The 25,143-nt window shown below is 37.9% G+C and overlaps 1 protein-coding gene across 1 annotated transcript in view; it reads right to left on the bottom strand.

Moving 5' to 3' along the window:
* The window catches only part of DPP4 (dipeptidyl-peptidase 4), a gene marked incomplete at its 5' end in the record, with an annotated part of 31,620 nt that extends 7,242 nt beyond the window's left edge, over positions 1 to 24,378 (bottom strand). Inside the window, 20 exons of the mRNA XM_009703041.1 lie at positions 1,163 to 1,262; positions 3,310 to 3,364; positions 4,320 to 4,514; positions 6,137 to 6,206; positions 8,208 to 8,306; positions 8,819 to 8,866; positions 9,768 to 9,892; positions 10,362 to 10,415; positions 10,610 to 10,677; positions 10,761 to 10,877; positions 13,563 to 13,607; positions 13,756 to 13,891; positions 17,368 to 17,471; positions 19,396 to 19,556; positions 19,987 to 20,107; positions 21,272 to 21,344; positions 21,446 to 21,498; positions 23,433 to 23,507; positions 23,627 to 23,721; positions 24,280 to 24,378. Coding sequence (XP_009701343.1) covers positions 1,163 to 1,262; positions 3,310 to 3,364; positions 4,320 to 4,514; positions 6,137 to 6,206; positions 8,208 to 8,306; positions 8,819 to 8,866; positions 9,768 to 9,892; positions 10,362 to 10,415; positions 10,610 to 10,677; positions 10,761 to 10,877; positions 13,563 to 13,607; positions 13,756 to 13,891; positions 17,368 to 17,471; positions 19,396 to 19,556; positions 19,987 to 20,107; positions 21,272 to 21,344; positions 21,446 to 21,498; positions 23,433 to 23,507; positions 23,627 to 23,721; positions 24,280 to 24,378 — 1,893 coding nt within the window. The remainder of the gene's footprint in view (positions 1 to 1,162; positions 1,263 to 3,309; positions 3,365 to 4,319; positions 4,515 to 6,136; positions 6,207 to 8,207; positions 8,307 to 8,818; positions 8,867 to 9,767; positions 9,893 to 10,361; positions 10,416 to 10,609; positions 10,678 to 10,760; positions 10,878 to 13,562; positions 13,608 to 13,755; positions 13,892 to 17,367; positions 17,472 to 19,395; positions 19,557 to 19,986; positions 20,108 to 21,271; positions 21,345 to 21,445; positions 21,499 to 23,432; positions 23,508 to 23,626; positions 23,722 to 24,279) is intronic.
* Positions 24,379 to 25,143: the final 765 nt, after the last annotated feature.

A 25,143-nucleotide genomic window follows, 5' to 3' on the forward strand; every position in this document is an offset into this window, starting at 1 on the left:
TCATACTACCTTTTTTGCAGATTTGCTGCTTTATTTTAAGCCATACAAATCAACGCTCTGCTGCCATATTCTAATGTCCATATGACTTCTCATCAGCATTATGGCACTGTTTTTTTTTGATGTGGAATATGCTTGCCTCCATAACCCTTTCCTTTATCTAATCAACTAAAAGTGGAATTTTAGAGATCCTGAATGTCATTGAAAAAATATTTCCTGCCATACTGTAATATTCATGTCTAAAACATTATGAAAACATCCCTACGTCCTCAACAGACTACTGCTAATACCTGGTAGTATGATTTGATCTGTTGAATTAGCCAGAGCACATAAAATGCTATTATACAGCCTCTGTGCTAGTTGCAGAATGATAAATTATGCCTTATTTAGCAGAGGTTTGCCAGGAAAAGCTTTCCTTTGAATGTTTTTGGACAAATCAAAACCAGAAAAATGTCAAAATGTGGCCACATTGTATCAGCACATATTATATTTTTAACTGAATATAATTTTTTTTAATCTGGGAGGAGGGCCCCTATAACTGTATTTATAGCCTCATGCAACTACAACCTGATAACACTGTAAGCTTGAAGCACGTACAGACTTGTCCACTTGTTCCGGTTTTCCTCACATCAAGCTATTCTTAAGATCAATTAGATTTATAAAATCCAAATTTTATGCTCTAAAAGGAAAAAAAAAAACAAAGGCAATTCAAATCCTATTCTGTTACTTCGGGAGAGTAAATTACAATGCAAGTTCAATGTTAAGCCTCGCCTCACAGTTTGTTCTTGTGAGTGAATTTTGAAGAATCAAAGTCTAATAGCGATGGATTTCTGACACACAATACTGGTCTCAGAACACGCGGCAGCTTTCGAAAGCAAACACAGACACGTTACAGTAATACTACAAATATTACAATAATTTAGCCTTCATTAAAGGTTAAAGAGATTACCTGGAATTGTGGATCTGACTTTTTAAAATGGGAAATAAGATTTAAGGAATTCATTTAATTCCAAAATGCAGTACCCATGAAGTCATAAAAACAGACCAAGTGGCATTTACATGGTATCTAGTAGATAATCAAAGTTCTGCACTATGAATCAACACTTTGCATCATGTGCACTGCAAGACATATGGGAATCCTTGTAATGAGGAAGCCATCACATACCATAATATTGCCAACGTGACACGGGGGCAACTGCTATTCCACACTTGAACACGCCGCTTCCAGAGCCAAGCACCATGGAGGTCACATATCCCCCATAAGACTGAGAAGAAAACATTGCTGTTAGTTTAGTCAGAAAGAAAAGGATGGGGCCCATCTGCTAAATGGTTCATCAGACATTTATAGGCTCAGCGTTTTTCATACTAATGAACTCCATTCTGAATTTGGGTCAGATCTCACCCAGCCTGCTCAGTCGGGGAAAGAGGCATCAAACAGCGCACAGCAGCTGTGGCCCTGATGAATGACAACTTGCTGGGAAAAAAGGGCGCAAACGCTGCTGCACCGTGACTCAGCTGAGGATGTCAGTGTTCGGTAGCACCGTAGGCAGCCGCGAAAGACAGGAAACAAGACACTGCACCGTGCTGGGGGAGTGGGTGGAAGCAGAGCTCGGGCCCACAAAGTGCCTGATGAGTAGTTGCACCAGGGCATCCGAAAATTTACAGCTCCCTCAGAGCAGGCCTACGGCAGCTCACTTGCTAGCTCTCCTCCAAAGCGTCAAGAGCAAGACTGTGACTGGGGAGCAAAAGATCTTCTGCTGTGTCTGTGGGAGGAACTGTGCAGCAACACACTCCTGGCTATGCACAGAAAACTCATTTGCAGTCTAGCCTGATATACAGACGAGTAAATATCTGACACACTTGAGCATCCAGGCAGCAAGATAGCTAAACAGTGTCACCGACTGCCCAAATGACTGCCCTCACTATAGTTCAAGGGGGTTATTTAGGAAAATGTGCCCACCCACATTCAAAAAGAAGAGCAATTTTTGGATGTCATTCCTGTCTTGAAACCAGATTACAGGCAAATGGAACTGTATCTTAGTTCAAAGCCCTTAAATGTTTGCTCCAACTTCAATACTTGGGTCCTCCCAATGAGATCAGCAAAGTAATGCATGTACTTAGTAATTAAACCCATGTATAAACACGTTGTGTAACCTAGCCACAGTGAAGATACTGCTGCCGAACCTATGACATTAATGTACTTAGTGACAGGCTGAGAATGAGAGGATGTCAATCTGAAAACTCAAGAGACAAAGAAAATCTGTTTGCCCACAGGTTCAGTATCCAGGATGCATAACCCTAGCGTAGCTCCAAAGGGGACTGCTCTTCAACTATTCATCCCGAGGCTCATAAGGAGTAAAATGGGAATGCAGCAAGTTCTCCATTTCTGCAGAAGGACTTCCCCTCCCACTAAGGTGAATACTACTACACTTGACTTATACAAAGCAGAGATGTTTACCCCCACAAGAAAAGCTGCTAAAGGCACCATTATCATCATCTTGCCATCATGCAATTTATTCACTGGTGCCTGTCACCAGCAGTGACCAAATTTCAGCTAGCAATTTAATTCAAGATCATGCATGCAATCCTGCATATACTTAAACATAGTATGCTTAAACAGAGCATGCAAGAATATTCCCTGTGACACCAGAAAAAGCAGTGGAACAGCAGCCTGGGACTCAGAGAAATGTTCAGAGTTTGAATCAAACAGATATCACCAACACCACATATTCACTTAGCCTTGCAGCTGAGGGGGTATGTATATGCTATTAAACACTCCCCTCTAGTGTGACAGGTTTTAAAGACACATTAAGTCAGAGAAATGTGGCCTCTGGTTGGAAGTACTGCTGAAATAAAATACAGCCAAGCACAATATAGCAGATTTAGATACTTTCAGGCTGCTAGTGAAAACACGACGACCATGCCATGCAGCTGGTTCACATGTAATTTTACATCTCTTTTTTTCCAAAATTGAAGTCATCCAACTAATATAAAGAGACACTAGTGAATACATACTTGGATTTTTCTTTTTAAATATGGGTTCATCTTGTACACAGGAACTTGGCAGTATCCCTTTACATTGATTTTAATCCCTCTAGTAGTCCTAATTTGTGTTTCAAAGGCTCCTGAATGCTTGCAAAGGGACAACATATACAGGCACTTGTAAGATGTACTTTGTCAGTTCAGTTACTGGACTGTGCCACGACCCCAGAGGTGCCTCACACGAAGTACTCCAGCACCTCACACACAGCGCAGCACGACAAATAGTTGTTACAATTAAATAATATGCCCGCCAAACATTTGAGTACTTACCCAACCCCAAATAGCTATTCTGTCCTTATCAACAAAGCTCATTTCAGAAAATTTTCTAAAAGCAAACAGAATAATTAAATGCTTAATGGATTGCAGGTATCTGCCATTATACAGACATGCCTATTTTCCATCGTGTTTGCCTCTTTCTATTGTTCAAAAAAGCATTTCCCACTTCATCACAGTGACTGCATATGAAAACATACAATACTGCAGGCGCCTGTGTCTGAGAAATTCAGAAAAACATCTGTGCATATCAAAAACAAAACCTGGATGTTCTGTAAAAGACCTCAAACGACACTCACTGACATTGGTATTGTATTAGGCTAGATTTCACCACCTGCCTTGCCTTTTTGTGGGTTGTTTGTTTGTTTGTTTGGGTTTTTTTTAATTTTTACATTTTTTAAAAAAATTGTTAAAAAAAAGTTGCAGCAGTAAGGGACAGGCCAACACCTGTAAATCAGTCAGGGTTTAAAAAAAAAAAAAAAAATATTCTGAAACGCTATTTGTTTAAACTCCTTAACATTTTACAATCCCAAAAGCAAACTCTGTAAGATAACTTCTTTGTGGTTCTGAGAGATTCATACTGACATCGTTCGGTTTAGTGAGGTTCTACAAGCATAAACTGAGTGACGAACATGAACTATAATGTAAAGGCTGAGTAGTTCATACAAATAACTGTCAGAACAGAAACTTGCAAAAAGCTTGGAGTAAAACTTCCAGCTCCAAGTTCCTTGATAGCATGCTCTTCTACTAATGTGAGAGCCATCATCTCTATAAAACCAGAGATATTGTAAATTTGTATTACATCATTTAACTCTTCTCTCTTTTTAAGCATAAAATGATGGTTGGCCCATAAATGACACACTTCAGCACAAAAAAATAACGTAGAGGTTAGTTGTTTTTGCCAGTAACTTCAAGGTGACCATTCAAATCCTTCACCTTTTTTTTTCCCCCTACACAATAAGCACAGAAAAGAAGGAGCAGGTGTTGACCATTTCACTGTGGCTCACCTGGCTGCTGCTATCTGATCTTCCACTTCATATGTTCCCAGCCTTCGGTTTATTGCATGCATAATTTCATCCCCTTGGTATCCACTTCCTCTGCCATCGAAGCTGGCCACAATGATATGCTCGGTGCTTGCAAGGTAAGTAGCCCAGCTGATCTGGAAGGTATAATCTACTTTCTGACTACAGGGTCCTGCATACCTGGGAAAAAAGTGCCACAGAGTTCAGGCATTTACTCTCCACATATTCTCACATCAAGCATTCAAAATACAATTATTGCTGGCAATTTTCAGCCACTAAAGGAGGGTGAACTTTTAAATTAAACAAGAAAAGCATTACTGACTGACTCCAAACTGCAGCTTTGTCTGGACACTAAAAGCAATATGCTTAACATCAACTGTTAATCAAGAAAGCAGACCGGATTTCATTTGTTTTATTGCTTTCTGCTCTAATAAGAAACTTTCATTATTTTGACTTTAAGCTGCTTATCAAAAACCAAATTAATTTTTGTGTTGGCATATCTAGTCATCTCAGTTTCAAAGCAATGCTCTTTAACTATTTCTGTTCAATTTACCCATAATTTATTTGGTTAAAGCCTGAAATCAACAAATAGCCTTCATTTGGGAAAATGAAAAAGATCTTTTTCTGCATTTTTAGTCTCTCATCACTGTTCCCTACAGTATAAACTATTTCTTATGCAGGCAGAGAAAAAGGAAGCCAGACTGTAATTATAACTTTTTATTTTAAAATATTCGGTAGCACTTGAGCACTATGAAATCACACTCTGGGAGTCCCTGGATGGTAAAATTCTGTTTGCAGTGTGCTTCTCTAGCCACTGTTCAACAGAGTAAGAAATAGAAGAGTGGCTCTTATGGCTCTATAACCGATTTTCCCAGTTTTAAATGCAAAGAAAAAAATACTAGGAATTTTTTGTATCAAGCTTTGTTTCTATACACTACAGATCTTGACACTTCTGAAGGAATTTCTGATATCGAGATCACCGTGAAGCAGAGGTGATCCTGACAAAGGCCCAGGTAAGTCAATAAAAATAGAATCAAAACCAAAATGAGTCTTGAGAAGCAAAGAGCACTGACTGCTTATTAAAACATTCAATAAGCATTTTCAAAAAGTATTACAGTGCTACCAAATCACATTATATAAAGATGAATCTAACAATTAGCAGCTACTTTCCTTGTGGAATCAGCTTTTCGTAAAAAGAGGAAAATTTAAACGTTTCTATTTTAATGAACAGCTAAATTTTAGTAATTTTCAGTTAGAAGAAAACATGTCAGCATGAACGGAAGTGTCTGAGGAAGAACGGACCAAACAGCACGTGCCCACGGTCTTGAATTTGTGAAAAAACAGCAAACACAACCTGACCACAGGATGCAGTTTGCCAACACCAGTTTACAGTCAAATATCACAGAGAAAATGCAACATCACACTCATTAATTCAGCTTTAGGATACACGGTTTATTCAAGGTTTCATTCTGGAATGTAATTTCATTGAATAGTATTCCTAATGAACTCTTAAGAGCAGAGAAGGATGTAAGCTAATGTCAACATCCTGGCTTTTAAGTCAGATACAGAATGTAGCTGCCTCATTGCCACCAGCAAAATGTGCTTGTTAAGCATTACATCATCTTATGGTACAAGCATCTATCACAAATTGGAATACACCTTTTTTTTCATTCCCTCCTAAAACTACTTCAAGAAGTATTTAGAAAACATGCCAGTTTTGTGTTTCCCAATATTATTAAGAACATTTGAAGTAGATGAAAGTGATTATTAACACAATATTGCCATGTAACTTGGAGACTTACACATCAAGGAGCAGAGGGTACTTCTTTGATGAATCGAAATGGGGAGGCAGTATCATTTGATACCATAGGTCTAAAAGTGAAGAGAGTTTGACTTAGGTCAGTTCTCCAGTGAAATAATTTGACATGCGTTGCAATTCATACAGTTTCATCTGAACTGTCCTAATATATACAGGTAAAAGTTCAAAGCTATTTAAAAAAAAAAAAAATGTTTTACAGCTAAGTTAGCAGAAAGCCTGGCACTGAAATGTCTACAATAACAACAAAATTTGAGGACTCACCATGCTGCCTAGCAGTATTATTCTACATTATAAGCTTACATGTAAAACTTGGTCTCTAGAGTGGTAAATCTGACACCAGCTCAGAAATGTTTCTCTACTCAAATTTCTCTCCCAGCACTAAAAAGAAATTTTAAATATTTTGAACTTGCCAGATAGGCTTTGCATGACAGTTTGTAAAGCATTCCAGAAACATACCGAAATATCTATTATTTTTCAAGCAACATTGATTCCAGTTCCATCCACGTTATTCTTTCCACCCAAGCTGGCTGAGAGTTAGTTGAACATTTAAAAGGCACACCATGTAAGTTTTGCAAACTGATTGGCTCGATTGTTCACTCATGAATTTTAAAAGAACTGATGCTGCAAAGGAAGCATGAAGCAATGCTGATGGACTGCACTGCAGTAGTAGCCAGAATGCAAGTCTTGCAGAAATTTGTCCAGAGGTGAATATGCAAGACATTAAAACACTGAAAAATTAACAATCTAAATTGAACACATGAAAATACTAATTTTAATTTCTTGGCATACTCCATACTCATGGGAGCGGATTTCTTTTTTGATAACACATGGATTTGTGAGCAGACTTGGAACTTGAAGTAGGGCTACATAAATGGATTTACTTCTCCTATTTGTGACATTAAAAATAGATTCCCCTTACCCAAAAACTTTTATCCTGAAGAGATGAAGTAGTAAGAACAAAGAGGAATAAAAGAATGAATATACAACTGATAGCACGAAGAACATCTTTAAACCTCCATCTTGCCTGGAAGATGTCATCTTTAGCTTTAGTAAAAATGTGACAGAAACAAAAGACAGAAAACAGAAAGATAAAGAGAGTTATTAGATAAATAAGGTAACAGTGGAAGGAGGGAGACATCAAAAAGAACTGTTAACAATGACTGACAGAACTCAATATATTTCCATTAAGAATATTCATTCATTTTATCAAGAGGAAGCCTGTCATGAAGAGAAAAGCTAGTAGCAAAGGCTGGAGCAAGAGCAGTTTAGACAGGTACCAGGCCTCCCACTGCTGGTCTATCTGATGTTCCCCAGCCTAGGAGCACACCAAGAAAGCTTCTGTACCCAGATGTGCAAATTCAGAGGAGCACCACTAGCAAAACATTGGCAGTTCATTTTCTAGTATTTTGTTCTAGTCTGTATTCAGAGGTTTACGAAGTCTTGGAGCGTGAATGTACTTTTAAGAACATGACTATGCAATCCAAATATTCGCCTACACGAAGTCAAAGGTGATTTTGTTGAAATGTAGCCTAAATCATGTTGCAAGCTTTTCCATTTAGATTCTGTGTCCATTTTTTGATAATAACTGAACTTCTCCTTCACTGTCCCAACCTGCTAACACAAACCAAAGAAACTTGTACCTGTAAATTAAGACCTAATTGAATTTATAATTTAATTTAAATTCATCAGTGCTTATAAGCTTTGTGCCCCACCCCCATTCCTCTTATTTATTTATTTAATGAGGTTTTAAGGACTTCTCTTTTTCAGGTAATTATCAAGGAAAAAAAGGAGTTAAGCCACTTCATCATGAAAACATCAAGATATCACACTAGGCAAAAAGCATATTTTAGATAAGAATATTTTGGGATTTTGGAAAAAAATAGAATGTTTGGAGATGTCCAAAAAAAAAAAAAATAATCTTGTCTTGCCTCTAAGTGCTGAATAACTGCAATAATCCCTACTAAACCCATCTTTTCTGTCATGCTTTTCAGCAGAAGACCTTGAAGCCCTTCGTGAAAGAGGGAGAGAAAGGTAAAACATGACTTTGAACTTACTGTATCCACCTACACTAATGGAGCCAATTTTTTTTGAAGGCATCTGAATATCTTTCAATGAATTTTCCAGCTCAGTGTTATTTTCCAAGTATCTGAGGACTAAATAACAGAGTTAGTAACAGTCAAAGATGAAATATATTATTTTCAAATGCAGTGCTCTCTAATTATGAGTGACTTTAAAAATTCAGTCTGAGATGATGGAAAGCTACATTGCAGTCTTAGTTTAATGCAGTTTTTGTTTTTCCCCTCAGATTCAATGTTTATGATATAGTTTTCCTTCAGTAATTAAGTAACCTGAAAGCTGGTTTCCCCATTTTTCATCTAAATGCAATTTCAGAAAAACTGAACAATTATCCAGTAAATAAGTCATACATTAGTCACTGTTTTCTAGCACAATGTAAAGTAATATTAAATAAACTATGAATAAACATATGCCAAGCTATATAATTTATTCTTCTGGTTAACTATACTAGAGTAACTATCTGAAATTAGATATACCCTTTATAACTGACATTTTAATTATTATACTAAGCAATGAGAACAAAATTAAAATAAATTTACAGTGCAGTCTTCTGGCTCAACACAAATTATATTTTAAGACAATGTCGTACCTTCATCATTACTGCTTCTGTGCAGAGTAGATACGGGCAGGCCAGGACCTGTTAACAGAGCCCGAAACCTTCATGTTTGCATGCTGTCTCAAAACACAACCCTCAAAGTAATTGGAAGTGGGTGAATCATAAAAGCTCAGAACTCATTTCCCTCCAGTCTGCACAAGCTGGATTTTAAGTTAGTAGGGCCCAAACTCAAGCCACAGGATCCTATAAAATATTCAGACCGTCTTGCAGGCAAACCACATGATTGTGAGGTACCGAAGATTTAAATTTCCACTCTTTAGCAAAGTCTACCTGTCGGTTGTGGACTGTGGTTTGGAAATCAGTAATCCTTGTCATGGAGACCACAGCAGCCTTCTTCAAACAACCATTTTTACAACCTGACAGAACAATTCCCTCTCTGCTGTCTGTCTGTCCTTCTAGCCCATAGATCAAGAAGATCTTGGCATCTTAAAAAACAACATATATTTCAATTCAAGGGAAATTTTAGAGAAGATTTTATTTTTCCCACCCTTTGATTAATTTATCCCTTGTACTATCTAGCACAAGCACTTACAGGTCAGAGACAGACTACAGCCCCACTGCTTAACTTACGATTACATTCATTGGATTTTTTTCAACAGCACTAATTATCTTAATTTTATTCCCACAGAGCACTTCTCTTTTCCCAGCCTGTTGCTCCCCATGCAGCTCTTGAGGAGCTGCACAGCAGACAGGAGTGTTTTGAACCTCTTTCAGATCCTATCAATTTTTATCCTTGTAATTTTTGTCAAGGTGCTCTGAAGCCTAGGAGGGAGTTAGGTTTTTCCACTGCCAACGCATTTATCCAACGATATCAACAAATATCATTGTTACGCAGTGCATATCAGGATCTTGACGAAGTGAACTTCCCCACCCAACTAATCAGTGAGTCATGTTTATGTCAATTAATTCCAGATATACTCACCACGACAATCTAGCTGATAATACTGTGCGTCTTTGCTGAAGGACACAGAATAATACTGGCATCTTTCTCGATTCAGCTCACAGCTAACACATTTAGTAGAATCTGGACTGCTTTCCAAGAGCACTCTGCAAAGTAGATAAGCCTCATTTCAGAGATGAAAGACTTTTTTTTTTTTTAAGCTACACTAAACAAATTTATGCTTTTTAAATAAGATGACTGAAGGAAATATGTTAAAATTCAGAAGTAAAGTCCTTACTGATTTAAAAATTATAGAAAACAGACTTTAAATTTCTGAGTTCAATTAATACTGGAATTATAATCACGGCAAAAAAAGCATGAGAGGTTTTCTTTAGGGGTTTGTTGCTTGAGGATTGGTTGTTTCTTTTCCCCAATTTCCCTTTATTAACTAAATTTACCGAAAAATATTTTAGTTATTTTTTACAGTTTATACTCCTACACTGATTTTCATTAAATATCCTATATAGGATTCCACATTAGACTGTGAACATCCTAATCTTATTTTGCAATGCTTTTTCTTAAAGTTTCTTTTTCACTAACAAATATTTTACTCATACTGCAGAAAAAATTTCTTACTTATAAAGATTTCTTCCTCCTGGTATTCCACCATTTTCATTACTAATGTAGTATCTATAAAAGCAAAACATACTGGTTTTGGTAAAATATTTACATTACGTTAGAATATTTAAAGGTTTATCTTACATGTTTAGATCAGATTTTTAATGAGTTAAATGACACCTTCTCCCTGTTCTCCCTCCCTGTTTGCTTAGAGCCTTGTTACCAGCCCTCCTGATAGGAATCAATAGCTTAATTACAATACTTACAAAAAGTTATTGGTTACAGCTTCTATGCTGATTACTTCCCATTTTCCTGCAGTAATGGGTACTGGATCCTGGAGGAAGCCAAGGCAAAAAGTAGAATGTGAAGTTCCTCGATCACCAGGAGGAACACAAGTCAGCACTCATGGTCCCACACATTATTACTTACCCGTGAGCCATTTACGTAATGGATGTGCTTGTAACCTACTGTATTGCTGAAGACTTTGTAGTAGGTAGCATTGTCAGGTGCAAAGTGAGGGACAGATGGCTGAAACTTGAACACAAGAGAGATGTCTATTAAAGCAAACAACAAAACTCCAAAACCAAAATGATAAATTTAGGTTTTGATATCTCTAAACCAGAGTTTCAATACTTAAAACAATGCATTACTGAACATACTGCAAAAATTTTAGCCTACTGACTTAGCAGGTAGAACCTGTAGCCACTGCCCTAAAAGTAAACACACTTAAAATATTTTCTTGCTCCTTAAGCAGCAGAATTTCCTGAGTATTAGCCCTGGTAATGATCAATGTCCCCTCCTACCTCCCTTGAATTTGAAGTCCTACAGGTGTTCCTAGTTTCCCACTATTTGGGGAAACAATATGTGCGTCTACTTTTAGAGTCACTGTTTTATTCTGTCGAACACCAACATGCAGCTGCAGCCTACAGCAATGAAAACATTGCAAATACATGTTTTTCTTGAATTTCCCATTTTAAAATATGTATTTGTGAACAAAATCTTTGAACTCTTAATTTTTATTTTTTTTTTAGCATGACAGTGAAAAATGTCCCCCTTTATTCAAAGAAAACAAGCTGCTTTCCAAGAAGAAATTTTGCTAGTGAGTAGGTGATTACATCCCAAGCTGGAATGATATTTTCAGAAAGCAACTATCCATTTATCAATTGGGAGTGACAGAAATGAATGGATTTCTTCTACTGACTGTCATTTGGATGTGCTCCACGTGGCAGAGAGAAAAACAGAGAAATGAAATTGAGCTGAATAAGTTATTTCTGTGATGTGTCCAAAACATCTAAACATTAATTAGTCAATTGACACAATGCAATTACCTCTGAGATGTTAAAGCCATTTTTGAAATGGAAAGTGAAACGGAAAGATGAAGTGACTTGCCTCCGGTCACTCAGTAAGCAATGACAGAACTTGAGTCTTCCTAACCCATGTGCTCCGGATAATCTCTCCTCCCTAGCAATATTTTTGCAAAAAATAATCTGGCAAATATTTTGCTAGCTTCTCCCTTATTGCAGTCTTGCTTTTTCGAAGTGTGACTTTCCTTCAACTCAACTGGCAAGCTCTAACTTAGCTCATGACCTGGAAGCCTCAGGCAGTAACACAGGCTGTTCTGAGCATTCTGAGATAACGTATAATTTCGTCTCTATTTTTGAAAATACAAACCACTATAGATATATACAAAGACAGAACTATATGTCTATATTTTATACACATACATAATTTACTGAAGTTTGTATATACATTTACATGAATTGTATATACATATATACGTGTATATACATCTCTCATATATATTAAAAAAAATAAATCCCTTATCAGTCAAGTGTCATTTTATCATCCCAAAGTAGATAAGAATAAAAGAAAGGAATAAATATACCTTTCCTATCCCCTCTTCAATCCTCCCTACATTCCACTCCCTTCTCAAATCCAAGAATCATACTGTGAGATTATCTTTTTCTTCCAACAGCTCCTAAGATGTGGGTTGTCTCTTTAAAAGAAACAAAAAACCAACAACCTAGTTTAATGGCACAGACTTGCATTTTGCCCTCTCATTTTGCACAACTGTTTACAAAGTCTGCAGCTTGATCATCACATTGTCTAATTGTGAAGCCTTTGCTGCAGAGAAGCAAAATGTGTCAGCGCTAAGGCCTTCCTTTCCATATCAAATTTGACAGCAGGTGGGTTGATCTCTCATCTTCATACTGCGGATGATTTCATCCCTGCTGTTGCCTCCCTCTTTGCATTTCTTTAAACTTTCATTTTTGACTTCAAAAGTGAATTAGTGACTAAAGCATAATCAGTGTGTGGAAAATGCGGGAGTGGAAAGTGTACTCTGTGTTCTCATCAAAAACTCTGAAACTCGTTTCTCCCTCCAAGTCTGAACTTTTGCATCTCTGCTTCACTTCCCCCAGATCTTCTGTGTAGTTCATTAGGTGCCTACTCTCAACCATGTACAAAAGGACTGAAAGGCAGCTTGGAAAGCATCACCCAGACAGTAGCGACTGGTTCAGGAGAAGCGTATGAAAATTTGAATCTGGTCAGTTATATACATCTTTTCCCCAGTTCTCTTCAATGGGTATTTTGGGTGGGGGGAAAAAAAAAAAACCAACACAAAACCAAACCTCAAGGAGAACCTGGAATGGTTTGTTACAACCTGAAACGCTAAAAATTACTTTTGTTCTCTATGCCTTTCCTCCAATAAAATTCAAAGGTGATAGGATACCCTTAATACATTTTTTCCCCTAGATCATTCTGGAGGTGGCAGGAAGACTGGAGAGCAGCCAAACCAGCATAGCTGACAGCTCATCCAGAACAAAGGGAATTCTGAATCCTGGCTCCTGCACTCCCCTACCTACCACTAGTGAACGGGTAGGTCTGAATTAAAAAGGAGGCTGGAAGGAGCACTCTGCTTTTTGGCAAGCTGAAGACAATGCCCAGGTCATGGAGGATGCAGTCACAGCGCCAGTCCATGCTGCACTGTCAGCTCAGCCTGGGAGTTCAGAACCCCGTACCCACACAAGCTTAAAACAGGGAGCGGGGTGGCATAGCGGCTCCATTTGAGAGCATTTTTTCCCACACATGTAAAATGCAATAAGGGAATGGACCAGACCTGCACACAAGAGGCATTGCAACTGGCAAGAGGCTCACATGAAATTTTCTTAATTATCAGTGTTATTTAGCATGTAGCAGTTTTAGAAATCGAACACTCACTCTGCCAATCCAGCCACTTGTACTTTCTTCTGTGTGCTGTTTTTCCTAAGAAAATAAAAACAAACAATCCCATAACAATTATGTTTATTTTACATCAGGCTATGTTTCTACAAAGATAAACATACAGAGATACTCTACACCTTTCTAGTTTCATTTATCAAGCATTGCAAGTCTCCCACCTCATTTTTCTTACCCGTGGACATGACCAATTTCCAGTAGCATTTTCAAAGTCACAGACTGTGAGGACTGAAAAATTCTGAATTCTTCTGAGCCACTGCAGACAGATCCTTTCATCTGTCACCCATGTTACAACACTCAAATAATGATCCCTGAAAACAGCAATAGCATTAGATACTTAAAATCCTCTCTGTAATAGCATACTATACAATAGCATACAGCAATTCATTGAATGACACTCATCTGGCTATTTTCTTTTCAATCTACTCTTCAACAATAAACAGTGATGCAAGCCTAATCGAGTAATTTTTTTTGTCAATTGTTTTTGCTGCTAGTAGATGCCTTGGTTATCTTCAGTCATACAATAAAGAATTAGATGGTTTGTACATACCTATTTCTAGAAATACTGCAATTAAATTCTAACAGCCAGATAGCTATCCTCTAATGCATAAAGTAATAGCTACCCAGACTGTTCATACACCTTGTATTGTGTGCATCTAGAAGAAATTCTTCTGAATATTAAATTGTATGGACCTTAGATTTTTGGAATATTATCTGTAGCTGCATAAAGTTGGTTGCTTGTAAGTACTTTGAGTGATACATATCTTTGTTCAATTTAGTACTTATTTCCATTAGTTAGAGGAAGAGATCACACCAAGACCAGATATTACTATTTAAATATTTTACTTTCATCTTCAGAATACCAACTAGTTGACATGCAGAATTGGAGTATCTGAAAAAATATAATTTTCATGAATATTCCTGTATATTAATTTTAAAAAGGCACCACATAAAATTTAGTGGTTTTGTTTACCATTATGATCTGTTAGATGTACTCATCCTTTCTTATTTTAGATATCTCCTATCTCCTAGAAGCCTTATGAACTAAAATAAAACAAATCTCCCCTCCAAGGCAAGTATACATTTTTAACTGGAATTTGCACATTTGACTCAGTTCCAAGTTCATGTTCCCTTTTTCCCCAAAGTTACTTAACAAAAATATGTGGGAAGTTTTGTAATAAGAGTGAGTATTTTCATGATCATCGGGGGGGAGGGTTGGAAACTAAAAGACTACAATTAGTGTGGATGGATTAAAAATATATGCCAACTGGTTACCAACCACTTTCAGGTTTATTTCTAGATTGCAGTTTAGAAATTATGTTTGAAAAAGGTCTATTTCTGCATTCACATTTGACTGGGAAGTTGGTAGGTCATTTAATTGCTACTGTCACTGGCTTCAAACAGTGTATTTTAGACCAATGATATTATAAAAGCACTCTGCAGGAGCTGGTTTGGAAAAAAAAAAAAAAAAAGAAACTGCTGTTCTTCTTGTACCTATAATACTGTTTTCCCTTGTTTTGTAAAAGCAGAATTAGCCCCACAGTTTTTGTTCCTTCAAAGTGAGAAAAGTTTACAATTCTGAAGACTATAAATCATCCATCAGAAAAGAAGGACAGTACAAGGAAAAAACAACAAATAATATTTATTATGCTGTTATTATAACATAATAAATATTTTAAGGTTATTATAGAGACTAGCAATGCACCTTCAGTTTTCAACAACCCATGAAGAGTTAACTAAGCTGCAATTAATTCAAGTATAGAGTACAGTAGTTTTGCATTGCCCTTCCTCATTTGCTGCTGAGAAGGGACATTCCTGCAATCACCGACTGGAGCTCTCTACTCTGAAGATGACTTATTTTTAGGACAGATCATTTCAGACAAGAAGCATCCATTGCCTTCATCCTCCTGTTAGCCAACAGGAGACCCCTGTACCCACGATGCTAAAAGTGGTGTTCAAATACTGTATGGATTTCATGCTGGCCATTCGTGCAAAAAGCGTCAGGTTTCATCTACCGTCTTACGTGGCAAAGCACCGCCATTCCAGATTTTGGCAGCTTTCCTTCACAAATAACAAAACTTTTCCTCTGAAACAGAAGTGCGCTGTGCCCCCTTCAAATGTGGTGGTACAACTGCTGCACATACAACAAGCACTGGATAGCGCTGCAACAGGCAATCATCTGCAGGGACACTGCCCCTCGAAATCCCCACCCAGGTGGGTGGGGTGAGGTATGCCACCAACTCAAACTTAGTTTTACTCAGAATTTAGATCCAAGGAAGTAAAACCAGAATTTTCCACCACAAAAATTAACCTTGCCTGTCATACAGTGGTACAAATACACATACTGTGCAAATATTCATTACTTTGTGCTTCCAGGAGCAAAACCACCTGACAGCAACAGTGGGCATCACTTGCCTTTTCCTATTCAGGCACTTTTGCTCTTGTTCTGGCCACCTCAATGTTTGCAGGACATACATGCTGAGGCTTAACCATTATTTGGCTCAGCCATTGGGAGAAAGAGTAAGTTTTGATCCTTGCGCTCATAAGTCAAGACTTGCTTTATCTCTGTATTTATCCTGATTTAGAGTGTTACATTCATTTAAAAATGAATTAACTTCATATAACTTAGGCCTGTGTTAGCCAGATGGGTAGAAGGCTGGAAGGTAGATGATGGTTATTTTTCCCAGGTCACACAGCAGCGTTGTTCAGCTTTCATTAGGTGTTAATGAAAGCTAAAACATAACTCTAAGATAGCAGAGATCTTACCCAGAACTGACCAAAACATAAAGGGCCTTTAATTCTGAGGTGCTGAAATTCTGGAGGAAAACAGCACACCAGAGCTACGTAACATCTAGCTATTGCAGTGTTACTGTAGAGAAAGGATAAAGAAAAACATATTCATAAAAACTTGCGTATCTCGGTTAACACAGAGGTGTTAGCTACACCGCGGCCAGGACTGAAACGGAATAGCACTGATATTCCAGTTATAGCTTTTTGGCCACCGTGTACAAAATGCTGCTTTTATGCACTAGCTAACAGACCTCTTTTGTTTTTTCTGGTTTATCAGTATAACCTGTGCTTCCATACCCATCATGTTTTTAAGTGCAAACCTCTAAAAAATTTCCACAATACTGTTAAAAAGAAAAAACAAAACCCAAGATCTGGGATACCAAATTCTGTGTGCATGCATTTTAAATCAGTTTAGCTGCTCTTTACAAAATACATTTATACCATGTTGTGCATTTCCAGTGGCATTTTGAGAAATACAATTTTCCATTTACTATGAGAGGTGCTGGTTTTCACCATATTTCCAAAGAAAACAAACATTTTAAGTATAAATCTGAAGACAACCACGATACCTTGCCTTAGCAAGGAGTCTGCTTCCAATGAAATCAAATCTTCACTTACCATTAAGGTTTTGTGTTTTTTTTTTTTTTTTTCTTTCCCCTCAGTGAATTGGAATACATATATTATAATTTGATTATACCAAAACTTGCTCATATTAAAGTTGTACTGTGAAATGACTTCACCATAGTTAGACTCCACTGAATGTGATGAGCCAAGAACTTGTCACATTCTGAATATAACATACATGGAATATGCCATCTATATATAATCACTAGGAAGATAATCTCTGTGCAGATTTTCTCTGGTAAATCTTGTTGCTACCAGAGCTGCATGACTGGGAAAAACACCCATATACACTGAATATAGAGAGTGGTCACACATAAAAGCTCCTCCTCTCCCACCAAAAGAAACAAGCAAATATTTAACCAAAATTTCTTACCCTGATTGTATTTCTCCAGGTGGAGAAATTTCAGCAGAGTGGAAAGCAGGAAGCAATGTGGTATCCACAATAAAGAGCTGCACAGTTGGATTTGTAGCTCCTGCCTAAAAATAAAATTTTTCATTGTACTTTTGAAGAGAGAATATTCTTGGTGAAATAAGTGTTTGAAACTATAGATGAAGAAATTACTACACAGTCAGGTAGAACCAGCCAACTTCACACATGTGAAAAGACAAGTTCCTAAACGCAGTTCTTAAGATCGATACATACATTATCCTTTGTATTTTTTTTTAATATGAAAGTGTTAGTTATGTGTTTCTAGATAAAAAAAGACTACTACATTTAGAAACATTTGTAACTACATAGGGCTTGCTGTACCCAAAGCAGTATTTGACCATATCTTGTCCCACACGCCACACACAGTACTTCACAGTGAATCAAATCCATTTTTAACAGATAGAAAAGTGCTTCTTCATGGAAACTGATCCCTTACATTAAGTGATCATATAACAGCCACCTATACTACAATCAAAGCTGTGACTGCAGCCTGTACCTCACTATTTTTAATGGAGTGCTACTGACAGCAATGTAACTGTGTCAGTAAGTGCTGCTTCTGGAAGTTAACCAGCCAAGTCCTCATCGTAATGGTTAGGTAGCTGCAGCTGATCCACCTCCAGAAGTCAGCAATATTCCAAACAAAAGGGGTTTGTAATAAAAGGTACAATTTAGATTGGCAGTTCATTCCACACCTACGTCTCTTCACAGGTGTGGTGCTCAGGGCAGAGCCCAGCGGCCGGCAGCGAGCATCACCCACCCCTCGGGGGGAGGCTCCGAGGGGACAGGCAAAGGCCGTGTGCTCCTGAGGCGAAGGGAAGGGAAGGGTAAGGAGTGACTGACCACAGCTGCTGCAGAGAAAGCTGAACTTGGCACAAAGCAGACCAGAGGGAGGCTTTTAACCAGATGAACAGCTGTATCAGTTGAGCGATCAGTCAGCTGTATCAGCTGTTCTGCCCCAGTTAAACAAAAGAGTGAAAATGTCTTCCTGAGCTGGCCAGACTGGGGTGGTGGTGGGTGTTATATAGGTGCCTCAGCCCAGCACAGAGTATAAAAAAATAAACAACAAACAAAAAGAACTGAAGAAAGTGATGGGCTCGAGGTGGTTGTAACCCATGTATTCCTTCCCGGCAATGTGGATGCCCAGTATTGTAGCAGTGAGCATATTATGGAGACCAGCAATGAGAACCATGTTTGTATCGTGATTCAGCAGTATAGTGTAATTGTTGTACTCTAAAGTGTAATTTGTACTTGTGTCCTAAGTGCACTGCTGCATTGCTCTGCTAAATCAAAGTCCCGTGTAATATCAAATAACCTCACACAGGTAAATCTTGTATTAAACATGAAACCCTCCACATGTGAAGCATCTGAAAGACCTGTTCGGGGCATACTGGATTCTGACTCTCACACCATTTAGTCCAGCGCTGACTGTGCCACCAGCAGTGGGCACAAAGTCATGTGGAGAGGAAGGGGGAGAAGAAGGAGCTGCATGCACTAAAGGCTTCACTCTCACAGCTAAAACTGAAAGAGCTTTAGGTGTAGGCAAAGAAACTTCATCAGCAGATTCCATCCCTTCATCCCAATATAGGAAGCATCCAACAACTAAAAATGCTACATTAGTGGAAGAAGATTCCATTATCGATACCATGAACAACACTAACACAATGTACATCTGCCAAATGCTTTATACCAATTTCAACTCCCTAAGAGCTTCTGTATCTCAACATCTACTTGCTACCTCAAAATTTTCTGGTGAAACAACAAAACCTTAAATCATACTTTTTTTTTTTTTTTGCTTTCCCCTGGAGATAATAAAATACTTCAACATTGCCAGATGCTGTTGACTTCAGAAAGAGTAATCACAGCAAGCTGTTGAGGAGAGACAGACAATATTTTCATTAGCAGAAACTGATTAAATGAGACTACTCTCTTAATGAAACTGCACAACAACCATGCTTAATAAACAACACAGACCTTGGGATACGGGATTCTGATGGTCTTTGGATACTGCAAGGTGTCCTCAGAATAAAAGGAATACTCTATAACAGGAACTTCTGTATCATTAAATGTTGCATATGCCACAAAATTGCCATTTGGAGACCACCACAGAGCAGAATGAGTGCCAAACATTTCCTCTGAAAGAGATACAAATGTGTTTAAGTTATAATTGATAAGTTCACTCCTCTATCCTAGGTACTGTTCTCATTAGTTTTTAATAGGAATTTTTCTTTAATTGAAGTTCAGATACCAAAGTGCAAACTGTTTGTCGGCATTCTGAAATGAGACATTAGATCAATGCTTACACTCTATCATATGAAGCTAACTCACACACTATGAACTTCCAATGATGTTCTGCAAGTTAGGCAAACTCATTTCCATTCTTAGAGCCTCACACTAGCCAGGTATTAAGCTCAGGTAAGAATGCATGCTTCTGTTAATATACAGACTTAGATTATTTTAAACTTTTCAGTGATCAGAAATGAGAGAACAGTTATAATAAAATAATTTCAATAAAACAAAGTTTTTACATCCTAATGCAAAGTAAAATATGCTTGACACAGTTACCTTCGTAAACCCAATCGGGTATTCCATTGAAAATTTTATTTTCTTCTCCATTTGTAGTGATTTGCACAGGTTCTGCTGTTGGTGAAGCTTTTATATAAACATTATTATTCCAAACATATGCCTGCAAAAACCATTGTGATTACAATTACTATCAGAGTGAATCCTACTTCCTTCAGCTCATCTACTGGGAAATTTACTTTTTACATCAGATGACAAAAACTGACCTTGAAAGCTGCATTTCACCAACCATCACTGATACTGAATAAACTTGAATTACTAATAAACATCACGTGTAGCAACCTAACTTCAGGCCCAGATGCAAAAACCAATCAACTATGATAAATGATGTCATTACCGTATCAAGTTTTGAAAACCTTCCTATTCATTTTCTGCTGAGATAGAAGCTTACTTTCCTTCATTAAGAGTTATTTTTCACTAATTTGTCTTTCAAAGAAAACTATAAGCACTTTGGTAAAATATTGACGGGGGATTCAGCATTGCCAATAGATCTGCGAAGACGGTGCATTTCTTTGGTAGCGCTCAGAACTCCTCTAGTTTTTGGCACCTGCCTGCCTCTCTAATCACCTCTGAATCACCTCTCCAAAACCTGAACAACTCAATTTTATTCCAGAGCTTCACTCTGAGATGCAGAAAGTTCTTTTCAACATCCTTTGCTCCTGTGGTTGGGCTCTATAATTCTTATTGCTTGTAGTATAGGGATAAACGAACACCACATTCTCCTGCGATAGCTCTTTAGTCAGATCCAACGCACACCACAGGAAATGCACAAGCCTTGCAAACACAGTGGCTGTCACCATTGCCATGGATTGGGGAGGAGAGGAGGAAGAAGAGGACAGTAACAAGAGAGATTTTGATCTTCTAATCCCTGTTAGATGCATCCATCAAATAAAACTTCATTGATTATGGTGTAATTAGGAGATAAAAATCACAGCGATGAGTAAGTAGCCAATTGTAATGCTGCTGCCTTTCAAAGGGATGAGCTACTGTCTGCAACTGTAAAAACAGGAAGTTCCTGTGCATTTGTCCATTTCATGACTACTGGGGCCACTACTACTTTCAGGAATGCATTTTTATTAAAGAACAAAACAAAACACACAAAGGGATTTTGGAGTCTTTCTAGCAACAGTAGTCAATTTGGAAGCTAGTTCAGCTACTTTATCTAGCAGTAGGAAAGTCCCAAAATCTCAAGGGTATAGACAATGTGAGCTTCCATGTCATGTATACAAAGATGACTGTTATGTAAGTTTCACTTATCTTTACTAACCAGTTTGTGACCAACAGGCGACCAGGATATATATTGTGTATCATTAGGTAGTAGTCCGTCATCTAAGATAGAACTGGAAAAACAAACCCAAAATGCAGCTAAGAGAAACCAGTGAAATGTCATTTCATCGCAAAATAATGTTAAAACTATATCTTGTGTGCAAAAATTACTGACCTGCTATTGAAATCATAGATGTGATATGAAGCCGTATAGGAATGCCTCCACAACTGCAAAAGAATTATTTTAATATTAAGAAAATAAATTTCATGAGGATTCACATTTGAATTACCTCTGAAACTCTCCTCACACCCTTGCTTAAGACAGACAGAACACAATGAACATATAAAGGCTACAAATGTATGCAAGGTTTAAGAAAAGACTAAAGAATTGCCACCCCTCTGGGGTCATCACTTAAATACTATGAGAGAGGCCACTGACTAAGGCCAGAGATACAGAGGCCAGAGATGCCGCAGATTTTCAGAAATCCTTGTAGCTACATGGCAGACTATAGTAGCTGTGCACACTTAGTCCTCCTCCTTCTGCCTTATTGGGGCACTTGCTGTTTTCTGTCTCATGTTCCATGCTGTATTATTTAACTTGGCATCTTAATGTTTAGTAGTCCTCACAAGTCCCAGCAGTATTTCTGTAGCAGCTCCTCCAGTTCCAGGGTGACCTATTCCCATTCATACTGTCACAGAAATAACCCCTTCTCTCAGAAACCTGCCTCTTGAAGTCTGTATCACTCTGTGGGCACCTACAGACAGAAAGATGATAATGGTAATGCAGACACATTTAAATGTGTTCACTAAATGGGGCTGAAGAGGTTTGATTTAGCCCACAGTGTTGACATGTTACAATAATGCTAGCTTCTATGATGGTTCTTGAAGATTTGTATGAAGATATAAAACAATAACTTAGTACTACACAACCAGATGGCTATTACATAAGAAGTGTCTACATCCTCATGATTCATTTTGTTACTCTGTTTTCTTGCAATAAAGATTAATAATAACATAACTTTCAATCACACTATTATATAAAGGTTAAAAGGTCTTCCTTCAGCATTAAAATAAAATTAACTCTTATTACTGCAACAAAAAAAATACTATAGAGCAATAAATCACAAGTAAAGGGGATGTCTACGGTGGCTGGGAAAATATAAGGCATTCTGCGGCCACTAATGATGCAGTGAAAAGTCAAATAATTCTGAACAATTCAGAAAGACAAAAGGTATCTGGCTTAGCAGTACCTAGCAAGGAAGCTAAAACTAAAAAAACATGATGACTGAGTGCATGGATTTTGGCTGGCACAGTGAGAGGCATTCTTGGACTGCAAAGCCAGAACATGTAGACAGAGCTCAGTGACACAGTGCTCAAGTATCTGTACACTGCACAAGTCAGCACTGAGCTTTTTACAAACAAAACAGGCAGCGCTGTAGAAAAAAAGGGAACAACAAAGTTACTGGCTTCTCAGTGCACACACTGTAGGCCAAATTATCACCATTAGGTTTCTCTAACTGTCCTCAATTGGCATGCAGAGCCAGGTTTTCACGCTACCTGGCAAAAACGTAGGTTGATATTTGTTGCATGGTTCAACACCATCCAGGATGAGGCATCATGCTGGAGGTTTTTCATGTGCTTGCTGACAGTAGTGGAACAAGGACACACAAGTCCACCCCAAGCCCAAGAGGACAGTCTTCTCTTGTAAGCACATGCTGCTTTTCATTCACCTCAGTTTTAAATTCTTATGTCCTAACACCACAACCTAACAACCATATATATATATATACACACATAGCATGCACGTACAAGCATATCTACTCATCACTTCTTACCCACACAACTCCTTGGACAGTCATGCCTATCTACTCTTCTAGCTTGTCTTCCTACTGAACCATCCAGCCTCACTCTCCTTGTAACCTCTCTCCATCTACTTTTAGTCAGCTTCTTTTCTCAGGTAGTCATCTCTTCTGCCAGGCTCACAGACAATACCAGACTCTCTTCTCCTCCTCCTCCTGCATGCTCAACTTCATTGTTCTCCTGCAGACATCTATCTCATTCATCCATCCTCCTGCATTTCCCGTGCATTCTCTCAGCCTCTCAGTTGTTCCCAAACCTTTATTTCCCAGTTTCGTCCTTGGAGAAGTAAAGTGCACTTGTACCTTTCTATAGCTGTACTGCAGAAGAGCAAACTTTTGGTCAGGAGACAATATGACTGTGGTTGCCTTGTATTTATCCTGTCAACAAAGGGCAAAAGGAAGACATTAAGCACTAATTCCAAAGAAATGTGCAGAACAAAATATTAAATTCAATACCTTTCCCAATGTCTGCACGTATTATATACAAGTCAACGTACTAATGTAGTATTTGCCAAGATTACTGAGGATGCTCCGGTGTCAGCACTGATACGTAGGACGTCCCCATTAGCTGTTTTGTGAAGATACTGATTTCCTAGAAGAACAAGACAGCGGCTAATAAACAGTAAGTAAAAGAGTCATTAGTTACTTCTCTTTTTCCCTTATCTTTAAGCAGGAAATAAAATAAAAAAATCTGGTCAATGTTGTGTTTCTCACTTTTGTAATGAAAGGATGCTTACAGCACACAAACGTTCACAAAATGTTATCCTGGGGCTCACAGGCTCTGCCTTCTGGCATCTCTCTCCCTTGGGGCAATAGGCATATTCAAAAGGAAAAGTGCCCTGTACCCCCCTGTTCCCTGATAGCCTGATGCACGGGAAGCTGGCACACTTCAGTGGGTAACATGCTTCTACAAAAAAGCAAAGAAGTAGGTACGCTCTTTTAGCAGTAGGAGAATATAGCTTGCCACGAACGCAAACATGTATCTAAGGGGAAAAAAAAAGTCACAACTCTTTGAGCTATGCACCTTTCAGTAATGGCACCACTAAATAACTTTTTTTCAGGATACAGTAGTCACCTCAGCATGAAGATACGTGTTTACTGAAGGTAGTACATTTTCTTGACATTCATGCTGTATGCAGAAACAAATTACCTGAAATCCACTGCAAATTATATGTTCTGTACTTATAGTCATTGTTCAAGTAATTCTGTAGAGTGTATGTTCTTCGTGAATCGGGCTCAGAGGCATTTTCTGAAAGAAAGAGACAGAAGAGAGATTTTGATGTTGCTGCAAATTGTTCCACCCCAGCTTCTTAACCTGACTCCTAAAATAAGTGGGGTTTTGTTGCTAGTTATTGATGTGTTTTAGTTAACCAACTCTAAAGTACTAGCAGTGAGAAGGCACTAAAGCTTTACTGCAACATAAATTCAGCAAGCATAAAATAAAGGAGTATCAGTGAGATGACTCAACAAACTCATGTAAAAATTACAGATGCCTTTTCTTTGCTTCGATCTTACTTCAAGGTAGACAAGAGTTGATATCTATTGAGTAAATGAAAATATCTTTTCAACAGTGACAAAAATAAACCTAAGACCTCTGGCCCTCTTATCTCAGGAAATATATACTAAGGAGCAGTAAAATTTTCAGGGAAGGTCTAATTTAAAAAAAAATAATTAAATCACAGAATTTTACTGATAAGGTTATGATGAAATAACTGGTTAAATATTTATCCCTCTCTTGATGTGTTTTTCATCAAGGTATCTTAATGTTTACTGCAACATTACTATTTCGACTGCAAAATTAAAGCCGAGTTAACTGTGTTACTATGAAAAGACTAAGTGAAACTTTGAACCCAGTTAAGCTAATGAGTTTGGTCATCAGCTCCAGCACATTGCAGTCAATTTCTATGAAAAATATTTATTTCTTACTGGCTGTAGTGCACAAGCTACTCTTTCCAAAGTCTGAAAGGTAATAATAATATACTGGTTTGTGAGTCTTTGTGATCATTTTCCTCTG

The sequence above is a fragment of the Cariama cristata genome, unplaced genomic scaffold (genome assembly GCF_000690535.1).
Source record: "Cariama cristata isolate BGI_N322 unplaced genomic scaffold, ASM69053v1 scaffold20126, whole genome shotgun sequence".
Taxonomy (NCBI): Eukaryota; Metazoa; Chordata; class Aves; order Cariamiformes; family Cariamidae; genus Cariama; species Cariama cristata.